The 14,751-nt window shown below is 35.9% G+C and overlaps 2 protein-coding genes across 3 annotated transcripts; both read left to right on the top strand.

Annotated features, from left to right (window-relative positions):
- Positions 1–153: 153 nt before the first annotated feature.
- snx21 (sorting nexin family member 21) lies at positions 154–7,654 on the top strand. 2 transcript variants are annotated; one of them, XM_052091886.1, is made up of 4 exons: positions 154–263; positions 1,056–1,335; positions 2,389–2,546; positions 5,242–7,654. In XM_052091886.1, the coding sequence occupies exons 2-4, from the start codon at positions 1,074–1,076 to the stop codon at positions 6,004–6,006; spliced, it is 1,185 nt and encodes a 394-aa protein (XP_051947846.1). In that variant the 5' UTR covers positions 154–263; positions 1,056–1,073; the 3' UTR covers positions 6,007–7,654. The 2 variants fall into 2 exon arrangements, with proteins under 2 accessions (XP_051947846.1, XP_051947845.1); XM_052091885.1 differs by lacking the exon at positions 154–263 and adding an exon at positions 574–678.
- Positions 7,655–9,883: 2,229 nt separating this feature from the next.
- On the top strand, positions 9,884–12,844 carry wfdc2 (WAP four-disulfide core domain 2). The gene is made up of 4 exons (XM_052091841.1): positions 9,884–10,042; positions 11,782–11,913; positions 12,065–12,202; positions 12,573–12,844. Exons 1-4 carry the CDS (start codon positions 9,946–9,948, stop codon positions 12,704–12,706), a joined length of 501 nt encoding a protein of 166 aa, XP_051947801.1. The 5' UTR covers positions 9,884–9,945; the 3' UTR covers positions 12,707–12,844.
- Positions 12,845–14,751: the final 1,907 nt, after the last annotated feature.

Raw genomic sequence — 14,751 nt, 5'->3', positions numbered from 1 at the left:
TCAACACAAATACACCAACCAATTTGATATGTATAGAAATATACTAAGAAATGTATTTTATATTAAAGTAATATTAAACATTATGTCGTGTTTGTTTAGGTTTTGTTTTTGCATGTCGGTCACAGTTGGCATGTGTCCGCCCATTTATGTTGATCAGAGAACAACTCCCATATTCAGTCTTTTCTCTTTGTTAGCACATTAACCAATACGTATCCGGCAGCATGAGGAGCTGATCATATGTAGTTGAGAGGTCTGCAACTCAAGTAAGTGGAAATATGATTGCATTTCGTGTATTATTTCATTCTCTTGGCTTTTGAAAAGAGCGATGCAAAGTTAGCCAAAGTTAGCAAGCAGAGTGCCGTGAGTTTACCTATGCCACTTTTATTGCAGTTTTTCAGAGATTTGATGGACTTTTCAGAGAGATATGGTTTTGTTAGGTTATTACCAGATGTCCTCTAGTAACAATTTGTGGAAGTGCTGCTGATTCAGCTCGATGTTATCAATACAGCAAGTGATTCACCAAAGTCCAACCCCACTTTACTAGCTGTCTCTATTTGTGAAAATGAAGAAACAGAAATTAAGTGTAAAGTATTAAGAAACTTTTTACATTTCAACCTGAAACTGTATATTCATCAGTTGGATTTCTATTCAACTAGTCTGCAGTGTGGAGAGATGCAGGTGGGTAATTAATGTTTCTTTCAATATTCGTTTTAATACTTCTATTTCTTCATGGAAATGACAGAAATTCAGTGCTGTTTTGTGGAGCTCTTTCCACCAAACTCCTCAATATATATAATACATTTGTGCCAGATCAGTTTCCCTCTCTGGTTTCACAGCTCAATTAAAGTCAAGGAGATGTTTGAGGTTTCAGTGTTTCCATGACTGTTTGGGACTTGTTACATTTGATGAAGAGTCTGTTGTTTGACTACATTGGCAATCTTATAAAAAATTCAAGCATCTTCCATAAGTAATGGCAGGATTTTAGAGCATTGTATATTCAGGATTGCTTTTGTTCTCAAATTCATTGTGGAATTATGTACTTTTGCACTCCTCAGGGCTGGAGCAAGGCTGGGATGGCCTCTAAACTATTCGACAGACTTCGCCGTTCAATATTCAAAGAAGGAGAGCTATCTTCCGAGACTGATAGAACAGATGACTTTCCAGAAAGTTCTGAACTGGAGGATGATACGGACTGTGTCTCGGCCAGGCTTGATGGAACCCTGTGCTTTGAGGGTGATGCGGTTCTGGAATCTGAGGACGCAGGTGACACATCAGGGCCGGACAGTGATTCTGACCTTTTTGGAGAGTCGCTAGACAATGCCTGTAGCAGCACAGGTAGTCAATGATAAACCGTAACTTCTGCATTGCTTCAGTTGTGTGCCTGTTCTATGATCTTTTATATATATATATGCAGTAGGATAGGATTCCTATTGTTGATTTTTATGCAAACAGCAAACTTCATCATTATTTACTCACCACCCATCTTTAATCTAATGAACAATATTTCAGAGCTTCAGTGGAGGGAAACATTATTCGTTTAATATATATTACATTTTCAAAAGTCTTGGAATAGATCACACAAATTGTATGGACTACTTCTATTTATATATTTATTTCGTTTTTGTCTGGTCACTATAAATGGTGCATTTACGTAATTTTCTAATTTACTGTAATTATGAGATTCACGCATGTAAAAAGTGTTCATGTCTTTGAAGATCTTGTAATTATAAGTTGTAAACTCTGAATTTTATGAAAGCTCATAGTTGACAGTAGTGATGTCATGTAAAAAATACCAAACATTTTCAGCGGCCTCAACAGTTAAAGGTAGTTTATACATATTTCTGTTTGATATGCCATTTTATTATATACAGTCTGGTGTGTTTTCGTTGTTCTCAAACATTTTGTAAGAACATATAGAAGTGATTGAATGTAGTGATTAAATATTTTACATCAATAATAAAGTGGCACATGGATCGGTTTTGCCATTATGATTGTTGCCATAGAAACAAATAATTTCTCAGTCTGAAGGCAGAGCAAAGCAGAATCTTCAGTTGTGTTCTCATAATTACAGTTATTCTGACATGACGTGAATGCAACTTAAGTGTCCTTGTAAGCAAAAGAGCTTCATGAAGATGATTGAAAATTCTCCTTATGTTTTATACACACACACACACACACACAAACAGGCATATGGGTCTGGAAAACATGAGGGTAAGAGACAATAATGACAGAATTGTCATTTTTGGGTGGAGTAATTCCTTTAAGCTTAAACATTTTTGACACTTTTTTTTTTTTTAGAAAGATTTCACTTCTTCATTTTGTTTATAGGAACTATTTCAATTCACTTGAGTCTCACTGTTGTAGTTAATTTTGTCTCTTGGTTTATAGATATAAGCCCGATGGTTCCTTCCCCAAAATGCTCAGATATGACCACCAGACAACTACAAGAAAACTGGCGAAGCTCAAGAACCCGTAACACTCCTGAAAAACTCATTTTTGAAGTGACTGATGCCAGTGTTGTCCATGAGACAAATTCCAAGTATGTGGTAAGTACACTAACTACAACTGTAAACCATGCAGTGGAGTGGCGTAGTGGACTAAAGCACATAACTGGTAATCAGAAGGTCGCTGGTTCGATCCCCACAGCCACCACCATTGTGTCCTTGAGCAAGGCACTTAACTCCAGGTTGCTCCGGGGGGGTTGTCCCTGTAATAAGTGCACTGTAAGTCGCTTTGGATAAAAGTGTCTGCCAAATGCATAAATGTAATGTAAATGTAAATATTTTTAGCTTTGAATGGTAAATTCAACAACTTCAAAACCTTATTAGGGCTATCAATCTTTTTTTTAAATATAATTTTAATATATATTAATTACATGATATGCAGATTAATTAATCTAATTAACTGCATATATACATTTTTGAAGAGAAAGTTTTCCAGATAATTAAATCATTATACATTTAAATATAGATATTTAATTCAGATAAAAAAAAAAAAGCATAAAAGTATTATAATAGACAAGCATTTGAAGGGATAGTTCACCTAAAAATAAAACTTTTCTCATCATTTACTCATCCTCAGTGTTATGCTGAAGATACTCAGCTATATGTCCCTTTAAATTCGAATGTAAACTCTTATCTTTCTGTTAATATTTTCTTGAGGACATAAAATGCTGGATGACAGGACATTTTTCTCCAGTTAAATGAGAGCAAAACAGAAATGGTTGTTTTTGCAAATGTGTTATTTCTTCTCTGTCATCACTAGCAACTTAGTGACTCTTATCTTTAAATATGCACCAATTGATTAAAAACCTGGGTTTGATTTTGACTGTGGCTTAAATTTTGAAAATGAAATTAGTGCTGTGGTTAAAAGCTGCTTTTACCAACTTACATTGCTAAATTAAAAGCTTTGCTCTCATTTAAAGACTTGGAGATGAGTTGAAAGCATGGATATCTATCCAGGCTTGATTATTGTAATATGTTGTATACGGGTCTAAGTCAATCATCTTTACATCTCCTACAGTTAGTTCAGAATACAGCCACGAGGTTCCTGACTGGAATTAGGAAGAAAGTATTGCACCTGTTCTAACCTCTCTTCACTGGTTACCTGTCAAATACAGGATTGATTTGTTTAGGAATTATTGTATGTTTTTAGAGCTATAAATGGCTTGACCCCACTTTATCTCTCAGACCTCCTTATCCATCATCAGTCCTCCAGGATTCTCAGATCGTCTGACAAAATTCATCTACATATACCACGGTCTTGCATGAAGTCCAGAGGAGATTGTGCTTTTTCTGTAGTTGGCACCAGATTATGGTATAATTTACCTTTGGACATTAGGTCAGCTCCTTCTATTGATATTTTGAAATCACTTCTTAAGGCTTATCTGTATTCCTTGGCTTTTGAGTGATGGCGATTTGTTTTAATGCTTGTCCTTGTGTCTTTTACTATCCTATTCTGTTTATGTTCTTTGTTTTCATTGTTTATGTACAGCATTTTGGTATACACTTGTTGTTTTTAAATGTGCTTTATAATTAAACTGACCTTCACCTTGACCTCATGCCATCCCAGATGTGTATGACTTTCTTCTGCAGACCTTTTTAGAAGAATATTTCAGCTATGTTGGTCAATACAATACAAGTGAATTGTGGCCAGAACTTTGAAGGTCCAAATAGCACAAAGGCAGCAAAAGTAACCCATAAGGCTCCAGTGGTTTAATCCATATTTTCAGAAGGAATATGATAGGTGTGGGTGAGAAACAGATCTATATTTAAGTAATTTCTTTATAAATCTCCACTTTCACATTCTTCTTCTTTTGTATTTGGCGATTTACATTATTTTTGCATATCGCCACCTACTGGGTAGGGAGGAGAATTTATAGGAAAAAGGACATAAATATTCATATGTTTCTCACCCACACCTATCAGATCGCTTCTGAAGATATGGATTTAACCGCTGGAGTCATATGGATTACGTTTATGTTGCCTTAGATATTTTTGGAGCTTCAAAGTTCTGGTCACCATTCACTTGCATTATATGGACCCACAGAGATGAAATATTTTTCTAAAAATCTTCATTTGTGTTCAGCAGTAGAAAGAAATCATACAAATCTGGGATGGCATGAAGGTGAGTAAATGATGAGAGAATTGATGATTTTGGGGTGAACTTTCCCTTTAAAAGACAATACAAAATGTGGCTTTATTGTTTCCATATTATTGAACATAAGTCTATTATTAGCCAACAGTCCACAGCAATCCATTTTGCAACTATTTCATCAATCTGTTTTTGGTAGACTTATTATAAGGGCTTTTCTAACAACATATCTATGGACACATGCATCATAAAAAGTTTACGACTCATCACTTTATAACATTATAACACCTTTTTTAGTTAAACATAGTTTGAAACTTAGAAAAACACGTCCCGAGACCTCTGCTGTGTTTGAGCGCAAGATCGCGTTCTCATCTTGTGCTGTCTGCTGTCAGTAAACCTAAAAGGAAACAGATTGTTGCATGTACAGCTGGAGTTCCGCTTACTCCTATTGACTGAGTCTCGTAAAAACGAGAAGGTGGTACTTTAAAGCTTGAATTTCTTTGTTGGTTGAGATATGATATATTCCTTATTACAGTCTGGGGAGCACGATTTATTGCATTCATTTTTTGTTTGACACATTTTTTTAATATAATGCATCACTATAGTTTTATATTTACAAGTTGCACACTTGTGATCTTTCTTTAACAGCTCTACACGATACGCGTCATCCATTCTGGCATGTTCGACAAAACTCCTGCTGTCATCACGCGGCGCTACACTGACTTTGAACGACTACACAGCCGCCTACGCCGCCGTCATGGGGATGAAATGGAGGCCGTGTACTTCCCACGGAAGAAGCTGCGCAAAAACTTTGTCGCCGAGACCATTGCCAAGCGCAGCCGAGCTTTTGAGCAATACTTGTCCCACCTTCACTCTCTTTCTGATCTGCGGACCACACCCACTTTTCTTGAATTCTTCTACCTGTCCGATCTTCATGCTGGCCAGATGCTGATGCGAGTGGGCCGTTGCCAAGAGGCCCTGGGGTCCTTCCTCAATGCTCTGAGACTCCAGGAGAAGTTGGGATGCAATCAGCTCCTGCAGCAGAATCATTTCCAGAGGGTTCATTGGTTCTTCACACTCTCTGCATTGGTCAGCTGCTTCCAGGACTTAGAACAACTTAGTGAGGCTCAGGAACATTGCGACAGAGCCCTGCAGGATCTGGCACCTTCACAGGAAGCCTTGCAGCAGCACCAGTTGCACCCACTTCTCATCCCCCTCCTACAGTCCAACGTTAGGCTCTCATGGAAGATCTCAAAGGACAAGAGGCATTGGGAAGCTCTTTATCACGAGATCCAGGATCAGGGGATTGATATAGGGAATCAGCCCAGCTTGAAGGAATGGCTAATTAAAGAAAGCATTGAGGACAGTGAAGGGATGGTCAGGGTTAAGAGCAAAAGTGAAGATGCCTTGTGAGCAGCTGGCTCTAGAACGTTCATGATTATTTTTTTAAATGTAACTTAAGAGTTATGAAGGATGTTTCTGAAAGCAATGCAGTCAGTGCTAACAAAACCTGTGGAATTAATACTAACTCATGTAATGCACAATTTGCCTAGAACAAGATTTTAAGTAAGCACACATTTCATGGGCACATTTCAATAGCATTTACTATAGCCTTATTATTATATTTTGTATCCTATGAAATGTTCAACTGGGAATTTTGGTTTTGTTGTAACTTACAGAATATTTAAACCACTAAATTCCTCATTTCAGCTGTCATGAATTTCACATTGATGCAGCCCCATTGCATTTGTGCCTTACTGTACAATTTACATCAATTGAGCAATAGCACTAAAACCAGTACCACTAGCGTCGGCTACTCTAGAAAGCACACATAGCTTTAAACCCTGTTGGGTATAGATGAATAGAATTAATGGAATTTACTTTGTAAAACATTTACAAAAATGAGGCTGTCTATGTTGTTTACATTCAACTGACTTTCATTCAGACTTTATAGATATGAATCCTTCCTCACAGTAAAGGGAATTCCCACTTTTGGTTTGTACATTTGAAAAGAAATGAACTGTCAGATACTGCTACAACAGAAGCCTTAATACAGTGACTGTTCATGTTATGTCTTTGTGATGCTGGAGCAGAGCTAAACTGTTTTAAACCACTAACATTTTGTTACTGAATTCCTCAAATAACCGTTGCAAAAGTTCCACATCACAGCTATTCACTTTAACAATATAAATAACACTACACTTGCAGATTGTTTAGGAAAAGTTTAGCGTAACATATCAAACAGATATCATGTCAAACAGATGCATCTCATGAATTTTAATAATTGAGAAAACTACATCATTCCACCAATAATGTGTAGATATTAATCTGAAAAATATTGTTTTTAACGTTAGAGCCCAATCTTCTGTTATATTTTTACAAATAATTTTTTTCCCACCCTGAAATCCTTGCACATGAAATTTAGATACTTTTGTAAAATTGTTACACATATTAATGTTTTTTTCTTACTTTACACATTTTGCTGTATTTTTCCCCTGTTTATTTATTCTTGTTGGATAGAGTTCAGTCATAGCACAAAAGCCATTTACCAAGTTTTATAAAAATGTTTTTCAAGGTGTGTTTTTTACATTTAAACACTTAAAACATTACATTTAATAAATGCTTCCAGATTTTTACAATTTTGTTTTTAAAATGCTTAGATGCACGGTAGATTATTTAACATTTTAAAATAAGAAATTCTTGCATTAAATTCACAATAGGTCAATATACAATTTTTTTGCTATCAGATATATTATTTTTGCACTGCATTTTGCTGATGGGAAAATTATTTTTTCCCATCAGCAAAATTTGTGTAACTGTATATTGACCGGGCAAATTATCTGAAAAGAGAGAGCAATGTATTTGATATTGTCCTTTAATTACAACATGTAGATATATAATTGTTTTAAAAGTGAAACAATAGAAATAAATGCATTACATTATTGTTGCAGATGAATAAAGCATTGATAAGACAATACAAAAAGTGGCTTCAAAAGGCAATATATAGTTTATTTCCATTTTATTGAACATGCTGTAAACCTGTCATTGGCCTACAGTGCATAGCAATCCATTTTGCTATTAAATTTGTCAATCCAACCGAGAAAGATTTTTTTTATAAGGGCTTTTCAAAGGACAGTGAACACATGCATCAGATGGACTCTTATGGAGTGTACCAAGTTGCAGATGCAGAATTGAAGGGGGCAGTGTTAAATTAGAAAACATACATTAGAAATTTTAACATTAGACATTACATTTTGATTTTAAATTCACTATTGTTTTATATAGAATTGTTCATTAGTCTATTAACGCAATTACATCAGAAGTAACTAATTAAATTACGGAAAAATTAAGAGCAATCCCTTACTCAAATTCATTACTTAGTAATGCATTACACCCAACACTGATCGTGCTGCAGCAGTGCAATGCATAAAATCAGGCAGATACTGGTCAGGAGCTTCAGTTAATGTTCACATCAACCATCATGATGGGGAAAAATGTGATCTCAGTGATTTGGACCATGGCATGATTGTTGGTGCCAGATGGGCTGGTTTGAGTATTTCTGTAACTGCTGATCGCCTGGGATTTTCACCCACAGCAGTCTCTAGAGTTTACTCAGAATGATACCAAAAACCAGCGAGCAGCAGTTCTGCGGATGGAAATGCCTTGTTGAAGAGAGAGGTCAACAGAAAATGGCCAGACAGGTTTGAGCTGACAGAAAGGCTACGGTAACTCAGTTATCCGCTCTGTACAATTGTAGTGAGCAGAATAGCATCTCAAATGCACAACATGTTGAACCTTGAGGCAGATGAGCTACAACAGCAGAAGACCACGTCAGGCACTTTAATCGGATCATAGTGTTCCTAATAAAGTGCTCAGTAAGAGTACAGTTACAGTGATACGAAATTACTGATATATGATTTGGATCATATCACCCACTTCTAAGTCATTTATATAACAGAGATCATCACCCTATGTTCACAGGTATATTTTATCAGTTCTAAATGCACGTCCATTTACATCTGTGGCTATATTTCAAGTCTGTAGACTTGCATTTATTTTTTCAACAACAAGATTTCACTCTGTAGCACTCATTAATATGCCTGAAGTAGACATGGTCTACACATTACCATACAAACAAAGAAATACATTTAGAAATACATAAATGTGGAAATATATAAATGTGCAATAGCTTAATTATCCACACTCGGATAAAACCTTCTGTTTAGGGGATACATTTTAGGGGAATAGACACAGATGTTTTGACACACAGCCCTTAAGGCTTAAGGCATAAAAGACATTACTCATGCCCATTGGAAATAAGGATATAGTCTTACATGGTGGAAAACTATATATCTATATGTCACTCCAGCCTGACCCGCTGAAGTACAGGACTTACCCAACAGTGCGGATGTGAGCCTGCATAGTCCCATAGATTTTTGCAAGAATATCTCAGCTCTGTAGTTCCATACAATGCAAGTGAATGGTGAAACTTTGAAGCTCCAAAAAACACATAAAGAAGAGTGATGCATTGCATGGTGCGACTTGCGAGGCAATCATTTGTGTTTTGCAACTGCTTGTGTCCTTGAATAACGTATAACGTGCCAGGAAGGGCAGTCAGTAGAGTTTCTGGTGGCCATCATAGAGTAAGATGCCTTAAGCAGACTGCGTAATATGCATAAAGGGAGAATCGGTACTGCATCTTGCCATTGCAGTCTCTAGGCATGATAATGATTTCAAGCTCAATAACACTTCTTATGTCTTGACAGCATGTGCAGAGTGCTAGATGGCACAAGGAAGTATAATCAAGCTTGAAATCATGATCACCAGGGAGACTGCTGATGTCACAATTTATAGCGACATTTTTTTTATAATTTGGTCTGTTCTCACCCAAAATTGATTAGATCGCCTTTATGTGTTTTTTGGAGCCTCAAAATTTGTGTCACCATTCACTTGCATTGTATGGACCTACAGAACTGAAATATACTTCTAAAATCTTTGTTTGTGTTCAGCAGAAGAAAGAAAGTCATACACATCTGGGATGACATGAGGGTGAGTAAATGATGAGAGAAGTTTCATTTTTGGGTGAACTATCCCTTTAACGTTTACCATATCTTTAAAAGCATCACATCGAATGTGAGACGATTTAAACTGACACAAAATTCATCGAACCGCGTGTTCAATATTAGATCTGGGATTCACTCTCATGTAACTACTCCAGATGTCTTTATCATTTTCTGGAACAAGGACCTTGAGGACGAACGGGATCTTTATATTTCTGTTCTCCGCCCCTTCATGACTCGATAGTTCTCCGCATATCCTACCAAGTTCAGTGTGTTACCGTAGCTCGAGAAGATGAAAGCTCAATTCTACTGCTTGGTGAGTTTTGTTTTATTGTGTCTGTTTGGATGGTTGAGCCCAACAGTCGCTGCTCCAGGACGAAACTCCACAGGTTAGAAGATCTCCTCTTTTTTTAAAGGAATATATATAGTATTTCTTTGAGTATTTCTCTCATAATTTGTTATTAATCCTAACATTTCCAGTTGAGAACAATCCTACACGACATTTTAAGTATTTATTTGATTCTTTAAGTTGTCGGTAACACTTTACAAAAAGGTTCCATTTGTTAGCGTTAGTTAATGCATAGTCCATGTATTTTTGACAACATTTATTATTAATACTAGTTAAAAAAATACAAGTGTTCATTGTTAGTTCATTGTGAATTAACTAATGCTAACATATACACATTTGTATTTACAAAATGTATTACTGTATGTTGAAATTAACATTAAATAACTTATTATTATTATTGTTCATTGCTTGTTAACAGATGTTGTTAACTAATTTTAACAAATGAATCCTTATTGTAAAGTGTTACCGAGTAGTGTTCATCTGAACTTTACTTGTATTTGAATCATGTTTTCTTGCTGAACAGTTAAAGGAAATCATACAGAAAGCTTTTAAAATACTCAAACACCTTATTTTTATGTCATTATGGGGTATTTTATCCTATTTGTAATCATAATAGTCATATTGAGAACTGTGTGTTATGTTAACACTTTTTGTGTTATGTTGGAATCCAATACAGAATTCCGATTGGGATACTGTATAGGAGGAATACACTGTAAAAAAAAAAAATTACAGTTAAAAAAAACCCATCATAAACTTATTTTTTATTTATTTATTTTTATCCCCTTTTCTCCCAATTTGGAATGCCCAATTCCCACTACTTTGTAGGTCCTTGTGGTGGTGCGGTTACCACCTGCCCCATTGAGAGCGAGAACCACTAATCGCGACCGCGTGGAGGTTACCCCATGTGACTCTACCCTCTCTAGCAACCGGGTCAATTTGGTTGCTTAGGAGTCCTGGCTGAGGCACTCAGCACGCCCTGGATTTGAACTCGTGACTCCAGGGGTGGTAGTCAGCGGCAATACTCACTGAGCTACCCAGCCCCCCATAAACTTGATATTAACCTTCTGAAACTGTAAAATAAAATCTGCTTTTTACTTTATTAGGTGTTGTTAATCACCGTAAAATTTCAGACAGTGAAATTGTTCAATGTTGAGACAGTGCTCAGTGTCACTCACACAAACACTAAACACCATAAGGGTTTCACAACACATGTGAAATTAAAATAATACAGTAAACATTAACTAAACTACATCAAATATAAAACAGAACACCCCAATGTATGTAACCGATATTAAAAATAAGAAGAAGCATAACTATTCCCATAAAATATAATGGAATATGATGGGTCATGCAGGGAATTGTGGGAACACCCGATTATTGTTTTTTACTGTAATTTTAACAATTTACTGTAAAAAGTACATGTACTCAAACATAACATAAAATATTACTATTAATTATATAGAAAAACCATACTTTTTACATCTAATATTTTTTAATTTTTACATTTTATTGTAAAAACGACTGTATTTTTTAATATATTGCAATGGTTTACTGTATTTTTTTTTTTACAGTTAATCAATTATAATACGTTTTTTTGTAACATTTTTACAGTCTTTTAACAATAAAATTACAGACATTTTTTCATTAACAAATTAATCTGACATGACAAATCAATATTCCATCCCACAATGAGATGATTTTGCTCCCCATAACACACAAATGTAAACCTGGAGTTAAGATGCTAGCAATATATGACACATAAGTGTGTCTCTTCTTTAGTGTTCGGTCACTGTCCACGGAAGCTGACGGTCATGCCGTCCAGTCGAGGATGTGTTTCTGATAAGGACTGTGCCGGAGAACACAAATGCTGTGTCTTTGACTGTGGGGCTGTGTGTGTGCCACCTGCTTTTAGTGAGTTCAAATAACACTAAATTACACTCATCTAAACATTAAATAACACCCTAAGCAGTTCTATGAACAACTTTGTCACAGGTTTTCCAAAAGGAATAAGATATTACATTTTCAACGGTGTGGTTACACTGTTATATGTTTCTTTTCACAGCAAAGCCAGGAGTGTGTCCACGCAGAAAATTTGGAGCAGGAATGTGTGCCGAGTACTGTGCCAATGACAGCGACTGCCCAAACAATGAGAAATGCTGCAGCAATGGGTGTGGACACAACTGTACACCTCCATATACAGGTAGGAAACAACATTTTAGGGCACTCATCATATCGCAGCATCTGAGTCCCCTTTATTTAATCTCTATTTGTAATATCAGTTATTAAATCTTTCTGTTATCTTTTATGGTGTTGTGTCATTGTGCTCTATTTATGTCTGTTCTCTTGCTGTTTTGAATGTTATGTGGATAAGCATTCACATTGTCTTTCAGTATGTTTTCTCCCAAAAGCTGCAGGGTAAATTGAGCAAGTTTTTGACATTGAAACTAATGTAAAAAAGTGGCCCAACTGACCTGAATTTAAAGTAAAACCTATTACTATTTATGATTTGATAGTACTTTGTGATAAAGATGTATGCAGTTCAAAGAACTAGCTCATCTCTATCCATGCAGTGAAACCTGGTCGATGTGCCAAACCGAAAGGAACTCCAGTGTGTGCGGAATACTGTTACCATGATGGCCAGTGTCCTGCCGAACAGAAATGCTGCCCAACCACTTGTGGTCATGCATGCAGTGAGCCATGCTGACTTAATCACCATATAGAGGCATGGATGAAATAGATTTTTGCATTATAGGCTACTACATATTTGAGTTCTTTTGTCTTTTTTTTTTTTAACCATTGAGCCTGTTTGAAAGCACCAAATAAATCTAATTGTTTTGGTAAACCTTGTTTTGTTGGTGGAGTTTGTTGCCTAAAAAGGGTATGAAATTGCTTTAATGAAGTGTTAGTATTTTTAGTGTGCCAGTGTATGCCTGGCGGGTTCTCTTCTCACATCAGCTCATTGGCATCAGTGCTTAGGAACGTGAAGGCCCCCACCACCATGAACCAAACATGTGCAGACTACTTCCTGTAATGAAAGAGACCTCTGTTTCCATTCTCAAACCATAGTGTGCAAAAGCCCCACCAAAGTTCTAAGCTGTAAAAAAAAAATACAATAAAACTAAACTGATTAAAGAACAGTCTCACGTACAGTAAGGAATAGACCAGTTTAATGCAAAAATGTATAATATTTGTGTTGAACTGGGCTAAGCATGCTTCTCCAACCTTCCAGGAATGTGTTCAGACAGTGAATTCTGTCTGAAGGAGAAAAAAAAGGGCATAGTTTATGTTCTTTAGAAATTCACTAGTGAAAACATTTTAGTCTGTTTCCATTGTGTTTCTGTTCCAAATGCTTCGGAGGGGCCATAAGACCATGTCCACACTAATACGTTTTCATTTGAAATAGCATTTTGCTATGTTTATGCCTCTCATTCACAGGAAGAAAAAAAAACCCGGAACATTTTGAAAACGCTCTCCATTACCACATACAGTCATTATTACACTGACCCCTTTTATTCAGCAACAAACAGAACATTTTCTTTCAATGCAACAGAATTTGGTGGAATTACAAACAAAATATAACAACACTAACAACACATTAGCTAGCAAGACTTAACTAGCGCTATTTTCCCCTTGCCAGTGCTGTTTTATTCCTTCATGTCAAATCTGTATGAGGTTCCATTTTAGCTTGCGATCTTGCTAACGATAGTTAGTCTAGCTTGCTAGACTGCCGTCTAGTTTTCATTTCCTCACTGTTGACACGCATTGCATTGGCTGGTGAGTAGTATCATAGCTACTTTAATATTTTAATGGAAATTAAATAAGTTGCCAGCTATTATTATATGTTTTGCAACAAGTAGAATCAACAATCACATCTTCACCTTATCTTACTCCATATTTCCTTGCAGGAATGCAGAAAATTCACTCAGCCTTACAAAAATATCTAAACTTGCAGCTCATTATTTTCATATGCAAATGAGCTTTTGATTCGCTGCAATTGTTTGTCAGAATGGTGAACCTCCGGCAAACCTTTGGCAACAATGTACAATTTGCCGCAAGTTTGCATTTGCATGGGAAAATAATTAGTGGCGAATTTGAGGCAAGACCAATGCTAGATGGAGCCGTTCCCTCTGACATCTGCAGCTGGCGTGCATGAACTAGTTGATACAGGAATTCAGCAGCCTAATAAAGAGGTTAACTGGCACAAAGTATGTGTCTTGAAAATACACAAATACCAAACTACAAATGTATTTTAAATACATTTTGAAAAAAAAAAATCAAATTTCAAATACATGTATCTGAAATTCTGCCCATCCCTGACCACATACTTTGGAAAACCATAATGTTAGGGAAGAGAAAAATTACTGATCTGTGTTGATGATGCCTAAAGCACACCCCACCAATAAGTTCTCAGTTTAACACATTGATTTTCTTATAGTTACACTACTTAGGATGTCGAAAAAAACACTGTCCATTACCACTTACTTTGGAAAATATATAACTATATAACTATAATGTTAGGAAACTGAAATCTGAGTTTTCAAATGATAATTAAAATAAATAATAACATAATAAATGTATTATTTAACTGAGAATGTATTAGTCTTTACATGGCCTAAGTTGTGACTGTAATATATACAATTCTAAAATCCAAAGCCCCTAAAGAATATTCCATGTTCAATACAATTTAAGCTCAATCAACAGTATTTGTGACATGATATTGATTTGTATAAAAGCATAAACCGAGATTAC

Source organism: Xyrauchen texanus, chromosome 25 (genome assembly GCF_025860055.1).
Source record: "Xyrauchen texanus isolate HMW12.3.18 chromosome 25, RBS_HiC_50CHRs, whole genome shotgun sequence".
NCBI classification, from domain to species: domain Eukaryota; kingdom Metazoa; phylum Chordata; class Actinopteri; order Cypriniformes; family Catostomidae; genus Xyrauchen; species Xyrauchen texanus.
Note: the sequence above shows the minus strand (reverse complement) of the source record. Positions and strands in the feature narration are given on the sequence as shown.